Source organism: Candoia aspera, chromosome 7 (assembly GCF_035149785.1).
Source record: "Candoia aspera isolate rCanAsp1 chromosome 7, rCanAsp1.hap2, whole genome shotgun sequence".
NCBI lineage: Eukaryota > Metazoa > Chordata > Lepidosauria > Squamata > Boidae > Candoia > Candoia aspera.
The window spans coordinates 28,402,935-28,430,538 of NC_086159.1; the positions used below are offsets into that span (position 1 = coordinate 28,402,935).

General features: G+C 44.9%; 2 protein-coding genes across 2 annotated transcripts; one reads left to right on the forward strand and one right to left on the reverse strand.

Moving 5' to 3' along the window:
• Nucleotides 1–4,311: 4,311 nt before the first annotated feature.
• Nucleotides 4,312–5,732, reverse strand: LOC134501478 (noggin-like). Its single transcript, XM_063309320.1, has one exon. The coding sequence runs from the start codon at nucleotides 5,730–5,732 to the stop codon at nucleotides 4,914–4,916; it is 819 nt and encodes a 272-aa protein (XP_063165390.1). The 3' UTR covers nucleotides 4,312–4,913.
• An 18,023-nt stretch (nucleotides 5,733–23,755) lies between these two features.
• On the forward strand, nucleotides 23,756–26,146 carry GALR3 (galanin receptor 3). The gene is given in 4 exon segments (XM_063309321.1): nucleotides 23,756–23,793; nucleotides 24,772–25,359; nucleotides 25,361–25,435; nucleotides 25,437–26,146. Coding segments are annotated over 4 exon segments (762 nt in total). The 3' UTR covers nucleotides 25,498–26,146.
• The last annotated feature ends 1,458 nt before the right edge of the window (nucleotides 26,147–27,604 follow it).

Sequence of the window (27,604 nt, forward strand, 5' to 3'; positions counted from 1 at the left end):
TTAATAGGATATAATTGCAGAATTAGAATTTGTGTGTATGCCTTTGGGGCAGCCTTGACTCTTGGCAACTACCTGGACTAGTCTGCGGTTTTCTTGGCAAGATTTTAGAAGTGCTTGCCCTTGCCTCCTCCTTCCTAGGGCTGAGAGAGAGCAATTAGTGCAAGGTCACCCCTCTGGCTTGTGCCTAAGGCAGGACTAGAACTCACAGTCTCCCAGTTTCCAGCCTGGTGCCTTTGACCACTATACCAGACTAGCTCCTGGAATGGATTACTAGCATATAATTAGAAGTATATTTCATAATAAGAAAAACTGTAGCAATATGACCTGTTGTGCCTGTTTGTTCTATTATCTCAAATGTTGGACAACTTCTTACCTTTTGTTCTCTCCCCTTATGATCTTAATTATGTTATGATAGCCTTTGACTCAGCAAGCCTTTAGGCAGATCAGCAATTATAAAACAAGACACAGGGACATCTCATGAGAGAGCCTCTCAGCTCCAGAAATTAGCAGTAGACCCAGCAGGTGTCCCCCTCTCACACCAGTTATGGTCACTGGTGTTCTGGAAGGCTTATATTCTCAAGCACTGGGACGTATTTTAGGCAAGGTAGGAAGGTCCAAAGAAAAATTCTTGAACCTGGACTCATTCTGCCTCATAAGCCCAGAACTGTACAGCAGTATTGAATTTCTACTGCATTTGTAGGAAACAATTCAGGAGGAAGGGCATTTTGGCAAATCTGTCACCTTATGAAGTCAATGTTGATTCCTAGTAAGGTCCTCATTGTCTTATTTATCAATAAGCCAAACTGAATAAGGATTTCCTCTGTGCCAGGGCTTTTCCTCAAAGCAGTATTAATATGTTTTCTTCTGGCAGGGGAGGTGGCACAAAAGTATGCTGGCATACCTCATGCTGCCCTCATTGCTGAATCCCATTCTGCCTTAGTAACGAGGCCCCTGATATCATCTACTGGCAAGAAAAACAACCACCAGTCGTTCTTTCAAAGAGATGATGCTGTTCTGCTTTATGAGGCAAAAGCCAACTAATTCCCACCCGGCACAATCAAAAACTGTGTAACATTTAGTTGAGCCTGATACTACATTGTCCTTGTTTTGAGTCCTGGGTATCAAATAACATCAGGCCAAGGATAAAGTAATATCAGAGCATTTCAGCCTCCCAGGACACCGTATTGCAGACCTCAGAGTGACCATCTGAGAAGAAGACGACCTATTCCAAGCAACAATGAGCAAGAGATTGCTGAACTCATATACATCAAAAGGCCTCAACAAACACAAGGGTTTTTAATGCATCACAATTGTTAATTGATAACGTACTGGCAATCTGTCTGATATGTAAACTGCATCTTTATAACTGACCTATCTTCCCTTCCCTTTGCCCCCCAAGCCTCATCCCAATTTAAATCATCAGTCTAGCTCAGTATTTCTTAACCTTGGCAATTTTAAGATGTGTGGACTTCCACTCCCAGAATTCTCCAGCCAGCATAGCTGGGAGTGGAAGTCCATACATTCTAAAGTTGCCAAGGTTGAGAAACACTAGTCTAGTTACTCACATCTGATGAAGGAAGCTGCTCCTCATAAACCTTATGCCTTTTAATACAATTTGTTAGTTGGAAAAGGGGCCATCAGACGACTCCTGATTTTTTGCTACCATAGACTAACATGGCTCTCCTCCTATATTGGATACAATAGTGTGTGTGTATTGTGCATGTGTGTAACTAAGACCACATACAAAAGGAAGAGGGTCTTTACAAGAGCAGCCTGTTCAAAGAGTTTGAGCAACACTGCTTCAGCAAATCGATCTTTCCCCCAACGAAAGACACCCTGGCATTTCTTTCGGCAAACAACACAGCTGCTGTTGTCTGGCAATTCTGCATAAACAGCAAATTTGTTCCCTCTCTAACAGGCAATTCAATCACAATGATTTCTTCCTGTGCATTAAATTGCATCAAAATATCACTCAGCTTTAAAAAAACTGGCCAGGTTGGTTTCAGACAAGCCAGAAAACACTCTTTGGTCCAATCTTCTTATTTGTCCTTCCAAATATGGTGCTTCCCTCTTTCCATGGGTTTTCCTCACTGCTGAGTTGAAATATTGTCCATCCATTAAGCCCTGAGTCAGCGGAAAGCAACATGGCATAAAATTAGCTGTCCTCTTTGCCAATCCTTATCCTGCCTCTGTTTCAAGTCACTGCAGTCCCCAATTTCCCTCCAAGGTAATGGAAGACAAAACCTAATAGATTTTATATACCTTGAGGCTGCCCTTGGACAGTGCTGGAATGAAGAGAAATGCCCTACTTCGGTGTTTCTCAGCCTCAGCAAATTTGTGTGAACTTCAACTCCCAGAATTCCCCAACCAGCATGTTGGCTGGGGAATCCTGGGAGTTGAAGTCCATGCATCTTAAAGTTGCTGAGGCTGAGAAACATTGCCCTACTTTAATACCCCTATAACCAAGGATAATTTAAGATGTGTCGCTCATAGTCTGGGATGAAATGAAGACAACATCCTAGGGATAGAGCAGTGAAAAGGTGTTGTCCAGGCACATTTGTGCCATGTGTAGATGCAGGCTGGAAAAGACTTTCTGATGCAAGTAGTGTACTAGACTTTGGGCAATAGCAAAATGCATGCTGGGAAATAAACTACAATATTAATCATTCAGTGGAAAAGAGTCATGATATGGCCGATACTGATCAAAAGGTTCATATTTATACAGAGGACACAACCAGCTTCTGATCTGCAGAGATCCAAACTGTAGGGCAAGCTGCTCTCTGCATATACAAGATACAGCCTTTACCAGGCATGCGTAGCATATGTTTGCTCTCTAGAATCAAGAAACAAGGTTGGAAAGGGCCATTGTGCCATTAAGTCCACCTAATCTGTTCAGTGCAGGAATTCATATAAGCCTCCCAGAAGAGGAGTGTTCTAACCTCCAGCTGAACACATCTCCATGTTTGGCCAATTCCTTCTACCCTATCCACGGAGCTCCAACCAGTTTATTCTTTCATGTTTTGCTCTCTGTTTTTCTAATTTAGTCACTTTTAGCCTCCTTAGTGCTTTGAAAATCAGGTGGCATACATGATGATGATGACTATGATTCTCTAGTTTTCTCTACCTCCTACCACCAGGGTCCTCTGAGAGGCAGTGTAGGATAAGGAGCATCAATGGACTTGCTCTCAGTTTTGGTTTTGCCCTTTCTGGTATGAAAACAACAATTTTGAGTACAAATTAGATCAATATAGCAGTACAACCTATGATACTTCTAAAAAGTATTACTGTATTCTTTATAGCTTCAACACACTCACCCATCTACCCTTTTTCTATAATACGTGTTCCAGGCCTGAAACTCTTAACAAAAAATGCCTGACCTACTATCAAAAACAGTCAGAAACTGAATCCTCTAAATAACATTTAGATACAATATTCATACTCCAAACCTATGTCAGTTTGATACCATAATAATGGTTTCCACTAAGCAATGCATTCCAGATTTCTTTGATTAGAATCTCCACTAGTCAATAGGAACAAATCTGTATAGCAATATGCTAGCTCTTCCCTTTACAATGCTACATCCAGTACCGTTCCTTGGAAGATTGACATTCGTACAGATCCTAGGAAAAAGGAAACAATGATTAAACATTTAAGTGCATATTATGTAGTTCCATCCAGCAGTACAGAAAGCAACAAAATATTTCGCTTTTCAAAATCCAGACCTTATCACTATGGAGTGCATTTGGTTACCATCTCCTGTTATTTCTGTACATAGTTTCTTATTAAAGTGTATATAAATGAAGGCATATGCTACTATAGCCTTATTGCTGCAGAGGAGAATGTTTCAAGCTCTGATGATGATGATAACTCTTTTAAGAAGCTGGAAGGTTGAATAACTTAGGAACTTACATGTCGTTTCAGACATGTACCATCCATTAACTTTCTTGAAGGTTGTGAAATGATTATGTGATAACACCAGCCTACACAAGTCTAATTAAAAGTCTCAGAAAACTGTGTATAGCGTTGCACCTGATTGATTGTATACAACAGCCTATCCCAACCTTCAGATGCATCATCCATGAATTTATATTATTCCCAGCCACAGGATGTATTTGGAAGGAATACACAGAAAGGAAACCAAGCCAAAGAAGGTTTAGCAAGGCAGGTATCTTCCATTTATCTAAATACCTGTTAAGAATTCATACACTAGATAAAAGTAAGCTGAGTAGTAGTACTTTAATTTCAAAGACCTAGATCAAAACACAGAAGACAACCAAACTTCCTCCCTCCCTCTCTCCCTTCCTTTCTGCTTTTTTAATAGAGCCCACACTGGAAAATGTCAAGGATTGGGTCCATGTGCACTGTATCTAAGGCTTACTAAATTATGCACAACCAAGTCTCCAATCCTCTATAGTGAATAACAGAGTGATAATTTGATGAGATTAGTTGTCCCAAATTCTAATCAAGCCCTTTTATTTCTTTATGCCCCTTTATTTCTTCACATTAACAACATGTATCACCTCCAATTAAAAGAAACACAATTACTGAATTTCCAGAGTTCCAAAATGCTTGACTAAAACGTATTTAGTTTCTGCTGTTATTTCATCATTACACATTTGAGAAAGATACTGGTGTTTCTGTTTTGCTTTTGGCTAGCATTCCTCAGATATGACAGAGAACTATAATACCTAGTTTAGTTTGGTTTTTACATAGCTGTGAAGATTCCTCCAAGGCAAAGCTTTTCAGATCTTCATGAAGCACTTTTTCTCTCATTTCTCATTACAATTGCCCTCTAGATTTGAATAGCTCAAGACCATACCCTCATCTTGAGTAGCAGCTTTCCCCTGACTGGGAAACGACAACAAAATCCTCACAAAGTTCAGTGCTGCAGTATAAACCTCACCTCATCCAGATCACGAGCAGGCACATTTACATGCAGCCACTACAGGATATGGAATTTGTCTCCAAACACATTCCTTACGAGTCTTTCCAGGATTCGGAGACCGGGTTCCATTTATCCAACAGTGCCAAGCTAGGAGTTTGACGTGGGTGATTTGGGCTGGCCTGCAAGTCATGCCTGGAGGCCAAGAGCACCCAGCTTGTGTCAGGTCGCAGTACGTATGGCGTATCCAGCGTGGCCAGAAGATGGATCCCATGTCTACCCAGGAAGAGGTTAAATGACAGGTTGCACTATCCACTAGCCATTGACTTAGATGGTAAATGAAGGACTGGCTCAAATTTTGGGGTATCCCCTCCTCAACAAGCAGCAATGGAAGCCACTTGGGAAGCTCTAATCTGCCTGTCTCTTGCAGGAGCTTCTTCCTAAAGCGGGCTGTATGTTCAGCCAGGTCTTGGCTCTGCATGCTTGGTCCTTCTGCGCTTGGGTTCTGACCTCGGGGATCCTCGAGAGACATCCAGAAAGGGTCATAGGAAGATCCCAGAAGCTTCATCAACCTGGAGGTCCGCAAGTCCTTTGCCTTGGGCAGAGAGTGGTGGTAGTCATCAGGAGAGAGGGAGAGGCTGTAAGGCCTTGCTTGAGTTCCCAGCTTACTCTGGATAAGATGTATGTCAGGATTGGACTGGGGCAGCGCCTTGATCTTATTCGATGGTCGGGGAACCCCACTTAAGGAGAAGTCTCCCTTTTGAGAGAGGAAAATTGCTCCAGTGTGGCAGAACCCGTGGCTCCATTGCTCCAGAAACAGCATGCAGACCAACCACGCTTTAACATCCATGTTTCTTCAAGACTTTAATGTGTCCTAATTGCTGCAAGCTAATTCTGTGAGGCTGCCTCTCTTTCTCTCCACCTCTTTTATTATCAGCCTTTGACCCAGAGTTGAGCAGCTCCCCTCTACCCTACTTGCAGGCTTTGATAACAAACAGCACTGTGGCTCCCACTGACATAAACAGAGAGAGGGGGAAAATAGCCCTTGTTTTAGCCATCTGGGCATGTTTTTAGTAACCTGGGGTTTTAATGGTATACTATCATCAGCATTCATGGTTCGACAACTCTTAGTTCAGCATGTCTTAAAAAACGCTAGGGCTCGGATTAACCAGCTATCGCCAGACTGAGATCTAGTTCTGGATTTTTAGTTTACATCAACTTCGCCCAACTTAACACCCTCCAGATGGGTCAGAGCACAAATCCATCATTCCTGGCTATATCAGATTTGAACTGACTCCCCCCTGTGGTAATCCTGGGTAGACCATCAGTTTGGTATATATGCAAATTATCTCAAATGTTTAATTGTAATGGTAAAGCCGTTTCTGGATTATTGCATACCAAGTTTTTGTTTGTTTGTTTGCACTGTATTTGGATAGTCTGCATGTTCTGAAGAACAGTTACAGTTCTGAAATTAGTGGGTTATTCTGGAACTGGATCACAGACCTGGCAGATATTCAAAAATTTGATTCCATCTCCAGTAATGAGATGTGAAAAACTGAGGATAGTTCTTTTTATCTCTATACCTTTATTAGGAATCCTCCAACAAGACAAACGTTTAGTTGCCAGGCATAATAGATGGCACTTTCCCTGTCTTCTCCAGAAAATTGAATTTCAACTAAAAATCCATCTGAATTTTCGCTTCAGCACGCTTTGTAAAGGAAAAAAGGATTAGCCAAGTTTATAGTTCTTTTTGTGACCCAGGACCAGTTCTGTCATCAAATAAAATAAGATGGCAGGACATGCTGAGGAATCATGTTCTGCTGCACACATGGTACGGCAGTACAGAGAAAATTCATAATATACAACATGTTTGGTCAGGAAATAGGCCAGTCATAAGAGAAATAGATTACTACATCAAAATAGTAACTATGTGATACAAAAGCAAAACCAAGAGATGGTTCAAACATGCCTCTAGCATCAACTCTTGAAAATGGACAGCTTTTAAGCTAAAAACTTCACTACTGTACTCAAATGCCAACTGCTACAATCAGTCCTGATTACCCTGAGATATTTCCTCATTAGAAGTAGTACATCTTAGAATTCCTTTATTGACAAGAAATCCTGTTTTTCAGCTGGAGTATTTTTATGCATCTGAACTTCCACCCACCTGCATTTGGGGGGCCTGAGTAATGTTAACTGTATTCTCCAAGGCAACTGTGGCAGTTTCAGTTACACAGAGAGACACATGCATAACAGCTGCTTCCAAGGAACTCATCTTTGCCCCCATCCCAGTTCAATATTTTAAAAACAGGTGTTGTTTTCAGGATACATGAGGCTGCGAAAACTAAACTAAATCGTTCTCCTGGCTTGTCTGCTGCCTTCCTGTTCATTGGAAGATGCTGTCCTGTTTCTACCATTTTAAGTCATGTTCAATGGCCACTCCACTCAGCTTTTCTGCGTGGAATGCAGGAACAAACCTATATCTCAGCACCAGACTATCTAGGCACGTCCTGGCACTAGGATCCTAGTGTGGTATTTTAGGATGCCAGGGGCTCATGGACACCTCCCTTGTTTTTGTTTTTTAATTATTATTTGTATTTAATACAAGAATAACAAAACAAGAAAACAAACCATAGAAAGATAAAACACGTTCTCTTTCTAGTACAACTCAGTTTTAAAACAAATTAAACCTTGACCATGTAGAATGAGTCTTTCCCTTACACTGATAAAGAGTCAGTTCAAAAACAGAGAATGCAGGCATACCACTATCTTTCCTAGAACCAGAATATTTTGCAACAATCCAGGCACAATAGAAACAAAGTTCTTCATAAATAGATACATACATTTTAACTCTCTTCCTAAAACCTGGTTCACATTCACATTACTAAGTGAAAATCTGCAGTCTCTTGGCTTTGGTGCAAGGACAGCCCATTAACATCTGCATGGCACTGCCTGTATTTCATCATCCACTTACAGCTGAGTCAACCAAGGATATTGTCATGCGCTGCCTGCCTCTGAATAATGCTCAGACACTGGTTCGATGGATCAGGCTCTGATTTATTCACAGCGCAGTTACAGCGTCGGAAGAAAAAAGCTGAGAGTGACAGGAGCGCGCCGGTGCGGGGTTTAAATACCCCGCGCCGGTCAGCGCCCCCTCACTCGCGGTCACGTCACCCCCCTTTGTCCAATACGTTGCCCTGCCGGTGGGTGAGGGGTTGTGAGGCCCCGCTGGCGTTCCGGGATCGCCCATCATCGGGTTTTCTATTCATCCGGTGATTGCTGTCAGCTGGGCGATCCCCGTTGTATTGGCGCTGATGGCTCGGGTGTGCTCCGTGATCCGTTTAGTTATTGTTTGTTGGCCGTTAGTCGTTGTGAGTTGATGGCTACTTATCTTGAGCCCCTTCTCCTGTTTCCTTGCTATTGTCATGTGTGCCATTGCGCTGATGACTTCAGCTCAACGGCACTCATGACATACTGCCCCCTGTCCGAATAGTGCTCCCCCCCGGTTTTCTTGTTTTTTTTTTTTTCCGGTGGAGCTGTCAAAACGGCACTTTTTTTTTTTTTTTTTCCAAAATTCCCGCCGGAGTAGTTGTCGCCCCTCCCTTTGCTCCTCCCTCTACCACGTGCCTTCCCAGGGTGTGTCCATGGTGCGCATGCCCGGGTCACGTCCTGGCGTGCGCATGCTCCAGCCACACCCTGTTTGTTTGGCTCAGTTCGGCGAGGAGAGAGGCGTGGCTGGTCGGGTGCTTATCCTCTCCAGGTAGGGCCCTTCTTTTTTTTTTTTTATTTAAAGTGCGTCGCCTTTGTTATATCTCCTGGGCGTTGCCCCCAGGTTGCCCTGTTGACTTGCTTGCCACTCCCCCGCGGCCGGGGGGCGGGGGGAGGGTGCTGGCGAACGCTTGTCACCGCCTCGTGGGCCCGGGGCGGGGGGAGTGAGTCCCGGGGGGGGGAGGTCCACCCAAGTCGCGGGCTTGGGGGGGCCCTTTCCCTTGGGGCACGGGAGGCGGGGGGGGCCTGCGGGGGGGGTTTGCAGGGGACGGCTTGCTGACCTTGGTTGTGGCTTGTCGGGGTATGCCCGGTGAAATGCTCTGGTTAGGTCAGGCGCGTTAACGTTGTGCGCCGCCACTCATTCCGGGTGGGGGAAGTGTTTCCGCCTGACCAGATAGTGTAGAGTTCCTCGTTGCTTGCGGGAGTCGAGTATGTCCCTTATCTCGAAGTGGTGTTGCCCGTCAATCATCACCGGTGAGGGCTGTGGCGTGCTTGGGTGCCATCGAGAGGTGGTTGCCGGTTTCAGGAGGCTGGTGTGGAACACCGGGTGGAGTCTCCGTAGGTTGTGTGGCAGGTCCAAGCGTATTGCTACCGGGTTCACTATTTGGGTGACTCGGAACGGCCCGATGTACTTAGGCCCCAGTTTTTTCGAGGGTTGGGTTGACTTTAGGAACTTGGTGGATAGGTAGGCCATATCCCCCGCTTGGAACGTCGGTTGTTGGCGCCGGTGCTTGTCGGCCTGCTCTTTGTAGGCTGCCTGTGCATCCTTCAGCGCCGCCGTGATTATTGGCCATGATTCCGCGATCTTCCGTCCCCAGTCGCTAGCGTCCACCTGGGGTTCCGGGGGTTGAGGTAGCTCCGGTATGGGGACGAAGTCGCGCCCCGAGACTACTTCGAACGGAGTTTTCCCCGTGCTCGTGTGGACGGCGTTGTTGTATGCGACTTCGGCGAACGGGAGCAGTTCAGCCCAGTCGTCTTGGTGATAGTTAGTATATGAGTGTATGATTTGCTCTAAGGTGGCATTAAGAACCTCTGTGGCTCCGTCCGTCTGGGGGTCCCAGGCCGTAGATAGGGCCTGTTGGGTCCCCGTCAGCTTTAGGAAGGCCCGCCAGAATTTGGAGGTGAACTGTGTGCCCCTGTCGGTCACCACATGTGCGGGACATCCGTGTAGCCTGTACACGTGGATGAGGAAGAGTTTGGCTAGCTGTTGTGCGGATGGGACCAACGTGCAGGGGATGAAGTGGGCCTGCTTTGAGAAGTAGTCCTTCACCACCCAAATGGCCGTTTTCTTCTGGCTGGGTGGGAGGTCCACTATAAAATCCATAGAGATTTCCTCCCATGGGCGGGAGGGTTCTGCCACCCGTTGTAATAGCCCCGCGGGTTTGCCTGGTGCCCGTTTGGCCCTAGCGCACGTTGGGCAGGACGCTACGTATGCTTTTACGTCTCGCCTGAGCGCGGGCCACCAGAATTGACGCCGTGTTAGGTGTAGGGTCTTGAGGAACCCAAAGTGTCCCGCTTGTTTGGCGTCGTGTGACCTATGCAAGATCGCCTGGCGTTGCGAGTCCGGGACGTAGATTCTGCCTTCCCCCCATGCTAGGTCCTGTGCCATCGTTACCTTGTCGGGGTTTGCCAGGAACCAGGGGTCGGTTTTGAGGGCGGCAGCGAGGTCCGTGCGCATTCCCCCTGGTAGTTGCAGTTGGCTTCTTCCGGTCGCCGGTTGTCCCGCCGTCGGCTGTGCCGTAGAGTCGAGCTGCCTCCGAGCGCCGCTTCGGGTGGTCACGGCCATCCCCAGTTGCGAGGCGGATAGGACCGTCCCAATGGTGTCTGGGGCGGGCTCTTCGTCTTGGGGCAGTCGGGAGAGGGCGTCGGCCAGGAAGTTCTTTTTGCCCGGCATGAACTTCAGCTGGAAATTAAAGCGGCTGAAGAATTGGGCCCATCGGACCTGTTTTGGGCTAAGGCGTCTGGGCGTTCGTAGGGCCTCGAGGTTCCGGTGGTCGGTCCAGACCTCGAATGGTTGGGTGGCTCCCTCGAGTAGGTGTCGCCATGTCTCTAGCGCTGATTTTACCGCGAAGGCTTCTTTCTCCCAGACGTGCCATCGCCTTTCTGTCTCGGAGAACTTCCTTGACAGGTAGGCGCATGGTTTCAGGAGTCCCGTGGGGTCTTTCTGTAGCAGGATGGCCCCCAGGGAGAAGTCTGAGGCGTCGGCTTGGACCACGAACGGCCGTTCTGGGTCCGGGTGCGCGAGGATTGGCTCCGTAGTGAACAGCGCTTTCAGCTTGTTGAATGCGGTCTGGCACGCGGGAGTCCAATTCAGCACTGTGCCCGGGTTCTTGGCACGTCGGGTGTCCCCCACCCCTTTGGTTTTGAGGAGGTCCGTTAGGGGGAGGGCTATCTCTGCGAACCCCCGGGCGAATGACCTGTAAAAATTCGCGAATCCGAGGAAGCTCTGTAGTTGGCGTCTGTTGCGGGGGCGCTCCCAGTTTAGCACCACCTCGACTTTTGCGGGGTCCATTTCTATGCCGTCCCCGGAGATTCGGTACCCCAGGTAGTCTAGGCGCGCTTTGTGAAACTCGCACTTTGTAGGCTTGGCATAGAGCTGCGCCCTTCTGAGCTTGTCGAGGACTTGCCTGACTAGGGTCACATGTTCCTCGTGCATTTTTGTGTAAATAAGGACGTCGTCGATGTAGACCAGGACCCCTTTGAACAGATGTTCATGCAGTACCTCATTGATGAGCTGCATGAACACCCCAGGGGCCCCCGCGAGTCCGAAGGGCAGCACTTTGTACTGGAAGGCGCCTAGGGGGCAGTTGAACGCAGTCTTCCATTCGTCCCCCTCCCTGATTCGGATGCGATAGTACGCCTCGCGAAGGTCCAGTTTGGAAAAGACTTTGCCCGTGGACAGGTGGGCGAGCATGTCCTTCACCAGGGGTAAGGGGTATTTGTTGGACAGGGAAGCCGCGTTTAGGCCCCGGTAGTCGGTGCAGAGCCGTAGGGTGCCGTCTTTCTTCTCCCGGAATAAGACGGGGGCTCCGACCGGTGAGCATGCTGGCTCTATGAATCCCTTGTCTAGGTTTTTATCGATGAACTCCCGGAGGGTTGCCATCTCCTTCGGGGTCATCGAGTAGATCTTTGGTCTAGGTAAGGGGACGTCAGGCAGTAGGTCGATCCGGCAATCCGTCTTGCGGTGGGGGGGTAGTTGGTCAGCTTCTGCCTCTCCGAAGACCTCGGAGAAGTCGGCGTATTGTTCCGGTAGGTCTGCTGTGGTAGCGGCGTTGTCTTGTGTAGTCGCCTCCGCTCGTCCTACAGTGGGGTTGGTTCTGCCCGCTGGAACTGGTGCTCGATACTCGCCGTCGCCGAATGTGAAGGTGCGGGTCTCCCAGTTGATGCGCGGGTTGTTTGTCGCGAGCCATGGCATCCCCAGGACTGCAATGGGCCGTCCGATGTGAGTGACGACGAACGATGTGCGTTCGGTGTGAGTGCCCATTTGCAGGGTGACCGGCTCGGTTTGCAGCGTGGCTGGTTTCCCTCCCGCTGTGGAGCCATCCAGCTGGTGGAATGCCAGCGGCGTGGGGAGGGGGAAGCAGCGGAGGTCGAGTTTGGCGACTAGGTCGGGGTGGATGAGGTTTTTTGAGCACCCCGAGTCCACTAGTGCCGCGGCCGTGGTGGCTCCGTTGCCGGCAGAGAGTTTGATTGCCGCCATTATTACGGGGCTTTCGTCGTTCCGTCGAGGTGGTCCGCGCTGCTGTCCCACCGCCTGCCTCGCAACGCGTTTCAGGGCAGGCGGGGAGCTTTTCCCGCCGGCTGGTCGGGGTCTACGTTATCCTCTTCCCCCCAGTAGGCGTCCCAGCCTTCCTCTGGTGTCGCTGTGGCCACGGTCATTCGGCGGTGAGGGGGCGGCCCCAGGTTGGGTGGTTTGGGGCTAATTTTCGGGGTGGGTTTAGGCGCACTGTTCGGCGGTCGGTTGGCGAAGCAATCCACCGTCTTGTGCCCTAATTTGCCACACTTCCCGCAGGGCTCCCGATTGAATTTCTTTTTTGGGTATATGGGGCCGGCCATCCCCACGTGTGGTGCGGGTACCTTTTTCCCGGCATAGTTTGTGTCTTCCGTGGTTGTCATGAGGAAGGTGCGGTGCGCGTGTTCGGCTTTCCCCGCGAGGTGGATCCACCCGTGTAGCGTTTCTGGGTCGTCGCGGTAGAGGGCCCATTGGAGAACGTCGCGATTGAGCCCCCTTTTGAACATTTCCAGCAGGGTGGTCTCGGACCAGTCGCTGACCTTCCCCGCGAGGGCTTTGAACTCCATGGCGTAGTCAGGGACCGTGCGTGTGCCCTGTTTAAGTCTTTGGAGTGCGCTTTTCACCCTTACTTTGGCTAGGGGGTCTTCGAAGTAGTTTTTCATCTCATTGATGAAGGCAGGGAAGGTGGCGAGGGCGGGGGAGCTGGACTCGTACAGTTGGACGTACCAGTCCGCCGCCCTGTCTTGTAGTTTGATCGCCACGGCGGCGATCTTGTCGGCTTCGGAGTCGTAGGAGTGTCCGTGCCTCCCCATGAACTCCCTGGCGTTCGTTACGAAGAACGAGAGTTTCGTGGGGTTCCCATCGAAGAAGATGGGGAAGTCCTTTGGGGCCCGGGCGTTTTGCGTGGCCCTGCCTCTCGCTTCCCGGCCTGTGGTGTCGTCCGCCTGTGCCGTCTGCTGATCCTCCGCTGGCCCGTGGGGGTTCGGTGCTTCGCTCGGGGTGTGGGCCTGTGCGGGGACGTCGTTGGGTGGCGCGGGGGGCATAAGCGACTGGAGCATGGTCCGGAGTTCCGTCAGTTGGGCCCGCATGGCCGCGAGTTCAGCTCGTGCCTCCTCGTCCACAGCCCGCGCCGCCGCTGGGGCCGGTTCCATTGGTGCGTCAGCGGGGGTGGGTTGCCGGCGGGGTTCATCCTCCCTCTGCCGCTGGTCCGCTTCCTCCGCCATCTGCTGGGTGTCTCCATCGTCCTCCTCCGTGTTGACCGCCGTTGGGCTGTCGCTCCACGCCCGTTGCTGGGGTGCGATGTGGGGCGCGGGGTCCTCCGCTGGTTTCGGAAGGCATGCTGCTCCCTCCCGCGGTCGGGTTGCCTCCGTCGCCATCTCCCCTTGGGGTTGGAGCTGAGGCTCGGGTCAGGTGGGGTGGGCGTCCATGGCTCCGGGAGTCCGCGGTGCCTCTGGCCTTGGTCGGTCCTCCTCTGTCTCTTGCCGCGCGGCTCGCCCTCCTTGCCCGCGTCGCTCCGGCTTCCTCTTGCTGGTCTTCTCGCCGTCTATTCCTCCCGCGGCTCGTTGTCGTCCGGTGGGGCTCGGCGAGGCTGAGTTTATGACTCTCAGCTTTATGTCATGCGCTGCCTGCCTCTGAATAATGCTCAGACACTGGTTCGATGGATCAGGCTCTGGTTTATTCACAGCGCAGTTACAGCGTCGGAAGAAAAAAGCTGAGAGTGACAGGAGCGCGCCGGTGCGGGGTTTAAATACCCCGCGCCGGTCAGCGCCCCCTCACTCGCGGTCACGTCATACGGGTGAGGGGTTGTGAGGCCCCGCTGGCGTTCTGGGATCGCCCATCATCGGGTTTTCTATTCATCCGGTGATTGCTGTCAGCTGGGCGATCCCCGTTGTATTGGCGCTGATGGCTCGGGTGTGCTCCGTGATCCGTTTAGTTATTGTTTGTTGGCCGTTAGTCGTTGTGAGTTGATGGCTACTTATCTTGAGCCCCTTCTCCTGTTTCCTTGCTATTGTCATGTGTGCCATTGCGCTGATGACTTCAGCTCAACGGCACTCATGACAGATATCCTTGTGTGTGTCTGCCCTGGAAGCAGTGTTTTCGCTCTTATCCCACCTCCAGACGCTGCATGTAGGCCAGGTAGGATGCATTCATGCTCATGGAGGAGGCAGACTGAAATTAGACATATTCTGGGTCAGCCACTTTGTGGCTCCAATGGGTTCTGCTGGTTTCCTGCGAGACTGCCTCCTTCCATTTGTCCCCTGACTTGTTCTCTTGCCCCTGTCACCTCTTATCACTGTAAGGAAGTCTGGAACCTGCTTCTGCAGGCACTTTGGTTTTTGTTTTTTGCTTTTTTGAATAGACTGATCAGTTGGCAGAGTTAGAGAGTGTAAAGCCTGGCAATTGACTAGTCTGTCCTTGGCTTAAGGTAGGTAATTAGGAGTGTGATTGAAAGGACTCTGCTCTTGTTGGAAGAAAACCACACAATGGACAAGGAGAGACAGGAACACTTTATTTACACTGCACACTGCCAAGGCCACATATCTCCAGATGTACCCATTTCCATGGCAACAAAACATTTGCATTTAAGAAGTTGTTTCCCTTTTTTCTCCCCTACTGCTTAATGTTTAACTATATATTTCTGAGATAAATTATTCAACACGAAAACAGTACTATAAATAATATTATGTGGTCCTTCATCTAAAGTGTTTGAGGTACCATTGCTCAGTGCAGATGTCCTTCAGAGTCCCCTCCCAGAATCCCCTCCCATAGTTTCACTTCAATTTCACTTCAACAGGTTTTCTATCCTTTTGCCTCATCTGCTCAGAAGCCCTTTACTAATAGCACCAGGATTCTTCATAGACTCGTATCTCTTTAGGTCAAGTGCCATACTTCTAATCCTGCAACCCATCTAAACCAGTGTTTTTTCAAACTTGGCAACTTGAACATGTGTGAACCAACTCCCAGAATTCCCCAGCCAGCATGCAGTATATGGAAGGCTATTTCATCCTTTCTTTAGGCATCCAAACATTTCGGCCAAACTCTGACTAATAGCAATCTCATTATCTGAGCACTGATCTTATCAGGTTGTTCAGCAGCTGCCTAAGCCAAAAGTGATTCTTTTCTAACCATGATTCTCACAAAGTTCTCTTCAGCAAGACTTACTGAGATGAAAAGGATAGGGGGGGTTTCAATAAGGTATTTCAATAAGCGAACTATTTCCGAGTTATCAACAATATATCTCCATGTATCTTAAGGAGAAATCTTTCTGGTTCTCTTGTTTACAACATCCCTAAGGAGAGGATAACAGCATCAAGCTGATGAAAGTAGCATTGCAGCATTGTGATACAAGCCTTTTCTACATACATCAAAATGCCACACATATACCCCAAAGAGGTGGAGCTTGAGATGTGATGCTATGACATTGCTTTAATTATTCTGAAAAAAACAGCAGGATCCTGAGGACACCATAGGAAAGAAGGTAGGTCTCTTCACTGATAAAGATAATTTTTATAGCTAGTTGCTTACATAATAGTCACCTAAATCTACTAGTCTGGGAACCAGCTCTTACAGATCTTTTTGTAGCCAAAATGGCACCATCTACACACAGGAGATGGATATCAGCTTGAAGGCAGTGAAAGCTATACAGAAATCTTTCCAGAGAAAGAAATCTCAAAATTATAGAATCATCAAGTCCAACCTCTTGCTCAGTTCAAGAATCCAAATTAAAGCCTTCTGGATGGGTGGCTGCTTAGCCACCATTTGAACACATCTCATGAAGGGAACCCACCACCTCTCTGAGTAATTGGTTTTACTATAAACAAGAGGGTAAGAAGCAGTCCAGTGACAACTGAGTCCATTAGTGGGCACAGGTTCCTGGCTAGTTTTGGGGTGAGAAAATAGAAAATCAGGGGAAAGAGAAAAAAAAAATAGAGTAGGGTATCCTCAAGAAAACTCATGTCTTCATACTGGCACCAGTAGCTGATAATTTGCTGGAGAGACAATGTTTTTCAGATATTAGTTATATTCTAATCCTGGATCCTCTACTATATTTTGTATTAACTATGTTTTGCTGATACAAATTTGCAGAAACTATTACCTCTTATAGGTGACATAATTAAGGCTTATAAAAACAGCATAGGTTTTAGAATTCACTAGAGAGTCAAACACTGCAGAAAATTTATTTGCTAGCACTGGATTTTGCTCAGATTGATCAATATAAACATTAATGTTAAGTTTATCTTCCTGTGTAATAGATTGTTCAGTCTATTATTTCTCTCCCCGTCCATCTAAATTCCTTCCTCAGGTCAAATATAATTCAAGCTAAAACCAATATTTGACTCACCATTATCTTAAATGACAGGACACTGTCTAAGTCTAAGCCCATGCTAGGAGCTTTATTTTTATTTAATGTTGGATAAATATTTAATATTGACTTAATATGCTTATTTTGAAGAATTCTGCCTTATGGTTCCATACACCGTTACCATACAATAACCAAACCTTCTGAGATAGCCTGAAACATTTTGATGTATGTAAATTTAGCTGTCACAACTCAATTGTGTTGGCATAGTTACTTGACAATCTGTAATGGAATGCCCTGGGAAGTTAAAAAAACTCTGCTATTACTTTGTCCTTATTTTGAGTCCTGATGTCAAATTTGTGCCCATTAATTCTTTCATGCAGAGTCTGTCCTATTTGTCCTACGTAGAATCCAGATGGGCATTGCCGGGAGATGATGGCATACATTGCATTAAAAGAAGAGCATGTGGAGACATCTCTAACCCAATAACTACCAGACTCTTTCTGATCTTCAGCTGCCATAGCCTTATGTGTCTCTCCTTCTGCAATGTTCTCTCACAGTGTAATCAGTCCTAGCTAAGATCTACTGCCTGAGTAGATTGGGATAAGATGTGATTACTTTGCCACCATTGCAGAAAGACACTCCATCTGGCTTTGCCCTCAAATGGATCTCCCCCCCATAAGCCAGTCAAATGATCAGCTAAGAGATCTGCTCTGACAGGGAAAATCTGCCACTGGAGAGGCCAAAGGAGATAAGTGACTGGCAAAGTGGTGGTATGGATGAAGAACATTTACACTTCATTCAGATGTCCATTATTTTAAAGACACTGGCACTTCAGAAACAATGTTGCATGAGGTAAGGGCTAGTATAATTAAATCATGTCTTGTTTAACTATTGTTTATTGAATAAACAACAAGTGGGAGGGTCTGCACAACAAACCATTAACCATAGTTTACATTCCACAATGATTTGGCTCACACAGTGTGCTATGCCAAAATCACACACACATTGTGGCTTAGCAAAATGTGTGAATCCAGTTACTCAGTTCTGTAGAAAGAAAGGAAATCTAGAAAAATTGCTTCCCTCATTGGAATTAGGATACTGGGATGTGGTGTAAATCAGCACCCAATAACAGCACACTACCGCTAGTAGTAGCATATTTATTGTATATCATTTATGTCATAACAAACCAAGTTATGAAAATAACATCAAATAATGAAAATAAACAGGACCAAACAAGACACGGTATAAATACGTGTATTTGAAATAATGTTTGCAAGGACCATTGCAAACCAATTTCTCTCTAGAAGCAGCTGCAGTTCTAGCCACAAGAACATAACTTTAGTAGAAAACAGTAGTAGAAGAAAAATTATTTTATTATGATCTGACAAATCAATTTTATTCTGCATAATAGATGACAGGATGTTTTCCTGGAAGCTTGCAGAAATAGGACAATGAAGCAAATAGTGAGGAAGATCCTCAATCACATTTGTTCTGTATGGACAAAGGCACGAATTATAGGGAGTAATTCAAAACTGGCCTTCAAACACTGGCAATGGCATCAGCTGCATTCACAACTGAGTCAAAGCCCTTCCTGCTGGAAAATTCCAAATGAATAGCAGGTTCCATAACACTGGAAAATTTAATGAAAGGAAAGCAAAGTCACACCCTATTACTTGCTCGGGCAATAAAATCTAATTTGATTGCACAGTCATCAACATGGATCTTTATGATTTCCTCGGCAGGAGAAGGGGAGAGATGGGGAAGATCTCACTGGAGAGCTCCTAAGCTAGGAGATGCTGATGGATAGATCTAGCCCATGTGACAAATCAGCCTATATTTGTTCCAAACAGCAGTCTTTGGCTATTATAGATGGAAGTGACGTGCCATAGCTTGAGCCAATAGTTTTTTATGAAAATGTTTGTGTGTGTTGCTATTCTTACAGAAGTTATCCCATCCTCTACCTGGAGTAGTACCACCCACATATAAGTCTCATGCTGAATTGAGATTGTCTAGAAGCTCTGTCTCTTGGTCCTAAATCCTAAAGCTCTTTGCCTTTATTAGAGCTTTTCATGCTTCACATCTAGAAAATGTATTCTAGAGTTAAGTGCGAATTTAATTTATTTAGAACATCTGTTCTGTTCTTTCACCAAGGAACAAAGTTGTCAACTTCTTTAACCTCCCAACAACCCACTGAGACTGGACTGGACAGGCTGGGCTGTGATATGCCATACAGCTAAGATTCAACTCATGGGCTCTTTGAACTAACTCCACCACATTTGTCACCATACATACAGACTCCAGGGTCTTGCTACATATAATGGCACCCTACTTTCCAAACAAAAAGACACAGGAGATATTTATGGAACAACAATTGTCTGAGTTTATGCCTATTTTTATTAACCCATGCATTACCCTTTCCATTGCCCACTGCCGTATGGTAGCATTCATAACTTTTTGATATTATGGTGCTCATTATGTCATGAAAACAACGTTGCACTTTAATCTGAAAGGTAGAGATGATTTATATGCCACAGACAGATTTGCAGCATGATCTTGATCAGTTAGTCTTGTTTGACCTAAAGTACCCAGCTTTAAAACAGCATTGTTACTGAGTTACTTATCAAAAATGTGCAAACTGCTTCTTTTGTATAAATCCTTAACTGGGTTTGGCTTTATTTATAGAACTGCTGTGTGAACAAGAGTCAAGTAATGTCATACATTTTACAAAGGAAAAATGACACCTTAGTGAGCCTCTGTTTAATCCCAGGCAAATGAAAATAGTGTCACCAGTTAGGCAGTGACAAGAAATATAAATAAGCATAAAACCACCTAATGAAAGGAGCTCATAATTATGATAACAGCTTTCAGGAAATAAAGCATGATCTCAGATTGAATGTGCTCAGGTTTCAGTTTAATGCTTCAACTGAATGGGACATGAGAGTAATAATTTTTGGCTGACTCAAGCCCATCAGTTTGCAGAACATTAAATGGGTAGTTATTAACTATTTTGTGTAAGTACAGCTATTTTTCCTCAGTATAATTCATCTGCTCTGGACACTTCTTTTGCCAATATTCAAACTGCAATTTTAGATCATTATGAAAATTATATTCTTTTCACCTTTGTTCTGTTATTTGGTGTATGAACTTACTGCATGCAAAGCGTGAATTCTACCATTTCTATAAAAAACTAAAGCATGTTGCCAGATTCTGAAACTGTTTCTTCATATGCAGGTCCTCCTACAGGTCCAAAGGAAACTAATCAGTGGAGTGAAACCTATACCATTACATAAGGTAAATGCTGCCTGTGAAATAAATCTTTGAAAATACCTGTTTGGGATGATGTTAAGCCCATAGTAAACTGATGGTCCTTGCGGCCCCAGGGAAAGGAAAGGGCAGGGCAGGGCAGGGCAGGGCAGGGCAGGGCAGGGCAGGGCAGGGCAGGGCAGGCAGGACAGGAAAGGAAAATGCCCAATGCATTCTGGAAAGCTAATCTCTCTACGCCAGCAGGTACATAACATTGGTTCGCTAGAGTCTGGGGTGTCATTTTTTCCATGGTCATTCAGAGGACACTATTCAGCTGCAGCTGCCAATATAGTTTTGAGTGGCAAAAATATGCTCCATTGTTGTTGGTGGAAGCAATATATAAGATGTATATTCTCTGCTCTACATTCCTATATGTCCTTGTTGTACAGACATTATAGTGTTTAGGGAAGAGGCTAGTGACACTGGATGGGTGGATGGGTGGATGGGTGGATGGCATTGGATAAGCAGTTCTGACTATAGGAGGGTTAACACAAAGGCACAGCAAAAGCAGGAGGGGGAGAGCAGAGGCAGATATCAAAGGATGAGAGGAAGAAGGAGGAAAGCAGAGGTGGGGAAGGGGAAGAGTCGGAGAGATGTGCTGAGAAGTAGCTTGCAGAAGAGAAGCACAGGCCAAGTCTGGTTGTCACAACTTAAGGAATTCTGCCCAGCCTGTTTTCCATGACTCTGGAGTGAAGGGAGCAAGAGCTTCTTCTTCACGTTGCCAGTTACTGCTGTGTAGTGAAAACTTGAAGGAGACCAGGAGGAGCCCATCTCTTGCCTAACAAAAGTGAGTATGTGCAGCTTATAGGGAGGAAGCAGGCTTTCTGCAGGGTGGCTTTGCAAGGGCTCTGCAAGTTACCCAGAGACCGAGAAAGGGAGGCAGCAAAGGTCCCTGGAATGGCCAGATTCAGTAGGCAGGCTCCTACCTACTTCTAATGGGGAGAATTTCAGCAGGTGCCTCTTCTTCCATAACAGTTTTCTGTTCAGGGGAGGCAAAGAAGAAATAGCCCTAATCTGAGGCAGAAAAGGATCCAGAGAACTGCATGCCATCTTCCAACATAGGGCACGGGGGTGGGGGGGCAGCGGAAAATAACTGGATGGGCGAAGCTCAGAGCCAGTCCATCTGGAGGGCAAGAGACAATCCCATTGCCTATTCCATTACCTGCCTTGCCAAAGGGGTGAGTTAAGGACAGCAGCCGGGGGCTTTCTGAAGGCTGCTTTCTTTAGGCAAGTGGCTAATGGCTGCAGATAGGTAAGCTTTTGTTTCTGCTCTATTAACTTTGCAGGGTGCTGCTGTCTATAGTAATATAAAGGGCTTTGTCTCTGAGAATAGGTTTGGTCTATCTTTCTGTCAAGGATAGTGTTGCAGAGAGTGCCAGCTCTTTGTGTGAACCTCAAAGCACTCCAGAGGCAAGCAATGGAAGGAACAAGTGCATTTCAAGAGGCTTGGGCGTTCTGGGGTAAGGCACAGTCTTCTATTGCTCAGCAAATTTTCTGATATTCAGGAAAGCTAACCATGGAGCTACCCACGTTCCTTCCTCTGTGGCTCTGAGCCATCTTCCCCAAATCATACAAACCTTCATTTTATATTTGTATTGGTAGCAAAATGGACAGATAACTCAAATGCCAAAGTGTCATTTAAAAAGTCATATGGAGTGTTTGCTTTAAACAATAATCATACAAAGTATGTGCTTTTCCCATTAGTCTCACCTTGGAATGTATTTTTCTCACACAGATTTTAAAAAATGCAAATCTAAAATCAAACCTGGTGTAATTTTTTCCATCTGCTGGGATTTAGCTCACTTGCAGTCTCCAGGCTCCTGACCCAGGCAGAATTCGTTTCTATTTGTGAAACCAACATAGTCAGGCAAGAACTATGAGGGATTGGACTCACAATGGCTTTGTTGAGGGTCTGTGGTGGTCCCTGGTCCAAGGCACCAAGGTTGTCGACTCTTTTTCTACAACCAACTTCTGGAATAGTACATAAACTAAGTGTGGCATAATCAGCAGGGTGCAAAATGTCATATCTGCTTATTATGTGCAAATCAGAATTATCCACTTAACATGAGCAGCAGAAAGGAAGTCACAGAAACACAAAAGGACTGCCAGAGGCAAAAGCCCCAATTATATGCATAAGACGCAAGTCTAGCATAAAGGATCAGGCTAAACCCAGTTAAAACTAGAGATAGACAGTTGTTTTATTCAATGATTTCCCATGTTCACCTCCAATAAATTGTTCTGAAAAACCTGCAAAGCCTATTTGACCAGAAGGACCAAAGAATATGAGTAGGAATTAATACCTCTCGCAGACAGCTTTTACTTCTTAAAATTGTAGACTGAGTTCACTCATTATACTAAGCCATGATGTAATATGTTTGGTTTTGGTTTAGTATGATGTGTGAACCTGATGTTATACATGAATCAAGTCATTATGGCTAATTAAATCAAACCTGTTGTTTCTTGTTCATCTTGTTCATTATGTGTCAGGGCTCCTATAATTCCTGGGACAGAGAGGAATCCCAGGTTCAGCTTTTCAGTCATAGGGACCACTGCTACACTTTGACATGCCACTATATAAAATACAGGACCTGTCCCAAATGAAACCCAGCAATTTGTACAAGATCATAAACAAGGCAAAAGAAAGAGCTTTTGGGAAAATGACTGTGTAAAGTGAGTTAAGTGGTGCCAGGCTGAGGATGAAGGATGGAAGCCAGGGCTTCACCTTGACCCTCCTAAAGAGAAAGAGGTTTTGAATGTGCATCCTGAATAACATGGGGGAGGAAGGAGCTTTACAGCTCAATGACACCATTAAAGTAGCATATTTAGAGTAGGCATCTAAAAGATATTGGTTGGATACATGAAATATACTAAGCTGTGGTTTGTTTTAACTATGGTTTATTGAATATGCCACAATGGCTAGATTCATATGTGAATTGCAACAAACCATGGCTTATAAATGGCAGTGGCTGGATTCACACAGTATACAAAGCCCAACCATGCAAACACTATCATGTAGCATGATGTGAGAGCCTCTCATTAGTGACCTTCCAAAAACAAGTCCCAGGGCCAGCTGACAAAGATGCCCAATTCAAGCCCCTTAAAATACAGTCCTACATATTACTATCCAATGCTGTATGTTTTTGGACAGTAGATGGGTGCAAAATTGCAGATTTTGCATGTTGATCAAAGCAGCTGTGCTTAGTTTTTGTGGATTCTGTTGTCATATCTCTGTTCTTCCTCTGCTCCTGGGTTTAAATATTGTCACACATAAATCCATTTCTGCCAAAGATTATTTTTTCCCTACTTATGCACTAAGTTAAGGAAAGCTTAACCTGTTGAATGCATGTGTCAGGTTTCTGCTAAAGGCAAAGCAGGAGAGCAACTGTGTTGGAGAAGTGATTGCCTCCATAGCTGATTGCCTCCATTTTCATCTACTTGTGGTGTCCTGGGTACAGAATGTTCTCCTCAAGACATATGGCTGGCCCCCACTTTGCTGTCTTGTAGGCACTCAGTAAATTATTGTTTTATTTACCAAGAGAGTTCTTCATATGTTACTAGTTTCATATTTTACACTCTTGAATTTTATTTGTGCCTTTCTTTATGCATCCAATTTCTATGTATGGTATTTTTGCTTTGAGATTTACAAAATCAGGCATTTCAGTGCACTTAAGCTGAAACCAAAAAGCATTTGGGATTTTTTTCTCTTATTATATCATCTCCATTAGTGGGCATGATGGCATACAAACAGTGAATGCATTGTAGAGACATGATAGGAAAAAAAACAACCTCTGATTTTGACATAAGGTAATGGGACTGACTTCTAAATAAGCATGATCAGAAGGAATGCCAGTGAGAGTCATCAGCATAATAGGCTCTGATACTGTGCTGTTTTGTCAATGAACAGAGTTTCATAGGAATTAGCAGAATGCATTTTTGAGATATAGAATTGTCTCCTACTAGAACAGGTGGTTTCTGATCAGATTGAAGGAGGGGTACTTTTTAAATCAACCATTAACATTTTTCTGTAAATGAAAACATAGCACATCAGGAAGGTAGGATCCAGCCAGCCTGCTCCACATTCTGCTAGCTTTCTACTTGCAGGGAAAATCTTCCATGTAACAGAGTTTACATGGATTGCCCACCTGCCATTCTTCCATCTCTAAACTCTCTCAATCCATTCAACTGTGTGCATAGTTGTAGCCTTAGACCTGATCTCCTGATCTCCACTGATCTCCACTTTCATTCCCAACCTCCACCTATGTCACAGCCAATTAAAAAAAAAAACTTCTTGCTATCTCCACATAATTATTTCTAATTTTATCACTTTACCCTATTCATGCTTCACCCTCCCTTTCCCCTTAGTAATTGTAGCTTACTTAGCAGTTCTTTCTGTTTCCTCACAAAGGGTATATGAATAAATTCTTCCAGAACAATGTCATCTCCAAACAGAGCATGGATTTTTGGCATGATTCAAGTATACAGGTTTCAAAACCCTTTCTGCCTGTATTGGCGGAAAAAAAAAAGATCCGTATCATACTTAGTGTGATTATGAAATTATGAACTTCTACATTAATTTCTGTAGACTTTCCAATAGTAGGTTTTGGTGGCATTTTAAGTGTCAAATATTGAGTGACTTATGAAAAGGGCGTGAAAAAGACCTGTCACAAGTGTAGTCTGGGTCTGGGAGAAAGTGGTGCAATAAGGGCAAGACATGTAAGCAACAAAAGTAAAGAGTGACAGGTGTATATATATTGAATTTATCAACCTCTGTCTTGTTTCCAGGTATTTGGCTATTTGTTACCCATTGAAATCTCGGAATCTCCATTCCATTTCCAATGCTGTCTTTGCTATTGTCATGATTTGGACCCTCTCCCTGCTTTTTGCAGGGCCCTATCTCAGCTATTACCAAACTGTTAATTACCAGGAGAGGCCCATCTGTGTTCCTGTTTGGGAGAGCCAACACCGCAAGATTTTAGACACCCTCACTTTTGTGTTTAGTTACATCCTCCCAATCTCTGTTGTCAGCCTGGCTTATGCCAGAACCATCAAATTCTTGTGGACTGCTGTAGACCCTCCGGAAGGAATCTCAGAGTTCTGCAAAGCCAAACGGAGGGTTACCAAAATGATTATTGCAGTGGCTGTCCTCTTCTGCTTGTGTTGGCTGCCCCACCATCTGGTGATCTTGTGCTTCTGGTTTAGCTACTTCCCCTTTAACCAAGCTACCTATGCCTTACACCTAGCTTCTCATTGCTTGTCATATGCCAATTCCTGCCTCAACCCAATTGTCTATGCTCTCATTTCCAAGCACTTCCGCAAGAAGTTCAAACAAGTCTTCACTTGTGTTCTTGTCTAAGACAAGAACAAGAAAGTGAGCTGACAAGAAGATCCAGGTGGCCAATGTTGCTGATGGTTTAATCAACCAGACTGCAGGTTTCTATGGAGGAAACAGAAGTAACATGGTTTAATGAGGAAAATACGAGCTACTACATGGACCTGTTGTTGAGATGAAGGGAAGGCAAGTTTCCTGAGGAATGGCTCTAGCATTTACAAGACACTACCATATCTGACCAGAAATATCAAAAGGACCAAGAAAGTTCTGGAGCAATCAGAAATCACCCCATTGGCTGCAATTCCACATGGACAACAGTAATTTTAAAATATTAATGGCAGATGGTATCAATCATCCTTTTTCAGCATGACTACCATATTCTCATTCAAATCAGGCTCAGGTGGGTGGAGGAGAGTAATTCAAGTCAGTTTTTGTCAGTGCAACCAAAGTATCCGTAATTCCTTAAGGAACATCTTGATATGACTTTGGATTCTCTCCACAGTGGGCTGAGGATGCGACAAAGACAATGTCTTGAAGACAAGTAATTTAAAAATGGTTCACAAACTGTGCCACAGTTAGAGGTATGGGAAGATGAGCTGGAGGCTTCATTTTAATACTACTGATTCGCTCTTTCAGCAATAGTTACAGAAACCATAAATGAAAGCTTCAGAGTTCTTGGCTTATTGTAGAAATAAAAGGTTTGGAGATATACCTGTGAACAATTGGGGTTGTTGTTTTGCTGTTTGTTTTAGCCTACATACCCAGACTGATAAATGTACAGAGCATGGACCCCTTCTCCCCTTCCTCTCATTTTATAATTAAGACATACTGCCTGTTTTGTTTGGCTTTTTTGTCATGAATTCACATGTTTATCCTGCATTTCTTTTTGCTTTTTTTTTAAAGAAGGATTTTACATTATTTTAAAACATTTAAAAATTGTTCTGAGAGAGGAGAAAGTTGGGGTTTCAATTATCACAAGGATAAGCCAATAGAGCTATGAAGAGCTGTAACAATGGTGTCATGGTGATATGTGCTAAAGTTCAGAGGTGGCTCTGATTCAAAACTTTTTAGGACTTTGAGAATCCTAAGGATAAAATGTTCAACTCATTCTCTCCTCCTTTTCTTCTTATTGCTTCCTATGTCAATGCAGCTTTTTCTCCCATTATTTTTGTTAGTTATAATCAGTAAACAGGTGTGTAGGAGGAAACATAGAATTATAGAATTATTTTTGGAGCTGCATTTTATGGATTAGTTTTATTCCTTGAATGAAGAATATGGTTTCATTTGAAGATTTCAAATGTTGAAACATTTTTGGGATGGAAGTCCCTCTGTATATGGGGCTTGGAGCTACTGAACCTTTTGCACGTGCACACACACACACACACACAAGACCTCACTTACCATCTCAAAGCTGAACACTTTATTATTGTATAGTTTGTTTGTGATGGAGTTCACACATCATACTAAGCCATAATGTGGTTTTTTGGTTTTGGCTTGGCATATTATATGAAACCAACCATCATAGTTTGAGAGACTGTGGTTAAAACAAAATATGACATGTGAACCCAAGTTACTGTGTATTTATTTTGGGTTGGACAGGAGTTTTAAAGACTAAAGAAGCCTTTTTTATTTTTTCTGTTTATTGCAATTTTCCCTGCCTTTAGTAGTTAGGGCAATTTGAATTCAGCAGTAACCTAGAAACAAAGTATTACTGATATCAGTGAATATTTATTTCTCCAAATGTCCTTAAGTTTAAAACTGTGGTTGTTTACACACTTATTTGGGGGTGCAAATTCTACTGACTTAATGGGACTGACTTCTAAATAAGCATGATCAGAAGGAATGCCAGTGAGAGTCATCAGCATAATAGGCTCTGATACTGTGCTCTTTTGTCAATGAACAGAGTTTCATAGGAATTAGCAGAATGCATTTTTGAATAAATCATGTTAAGTGGTATTTCCCCCACTTATATCAGTGAGAGTGACTCCCCTAAAGACCTGATTAAGGCTTAACTTTATTTCACATTCATAAATATGCAGTATAGCACATCTGTTTCTGCTGTGGACTCTGAACATTAAAACTTGTCCAAGAGTATTTAATTAATACTCCTCTGCCTCTTGGTTTCAATGCTTTTAATCTTGCACCTTAAACCCAACCGGGAGGAAAGCTGATAGCTCATATAAATAGCTTATTATTTCAGTTTCACTCCAGGACCTATTATTCAAGTGAATTATTGTAGAGCAGTGAGAATAAATGACAAGCTTGCTTCAATTACATTCCATTATT

Bases quoted from the DNA above. Each gene is read 5' to 3' on its own strand.
- LOC134501478 (XM_063309320.1), bottom strand. From the start codon at position 5,732: ATGGATGTTAAAGCGTGGTTGGTCTGCATGCTGTTTCTGGAGCAATGG.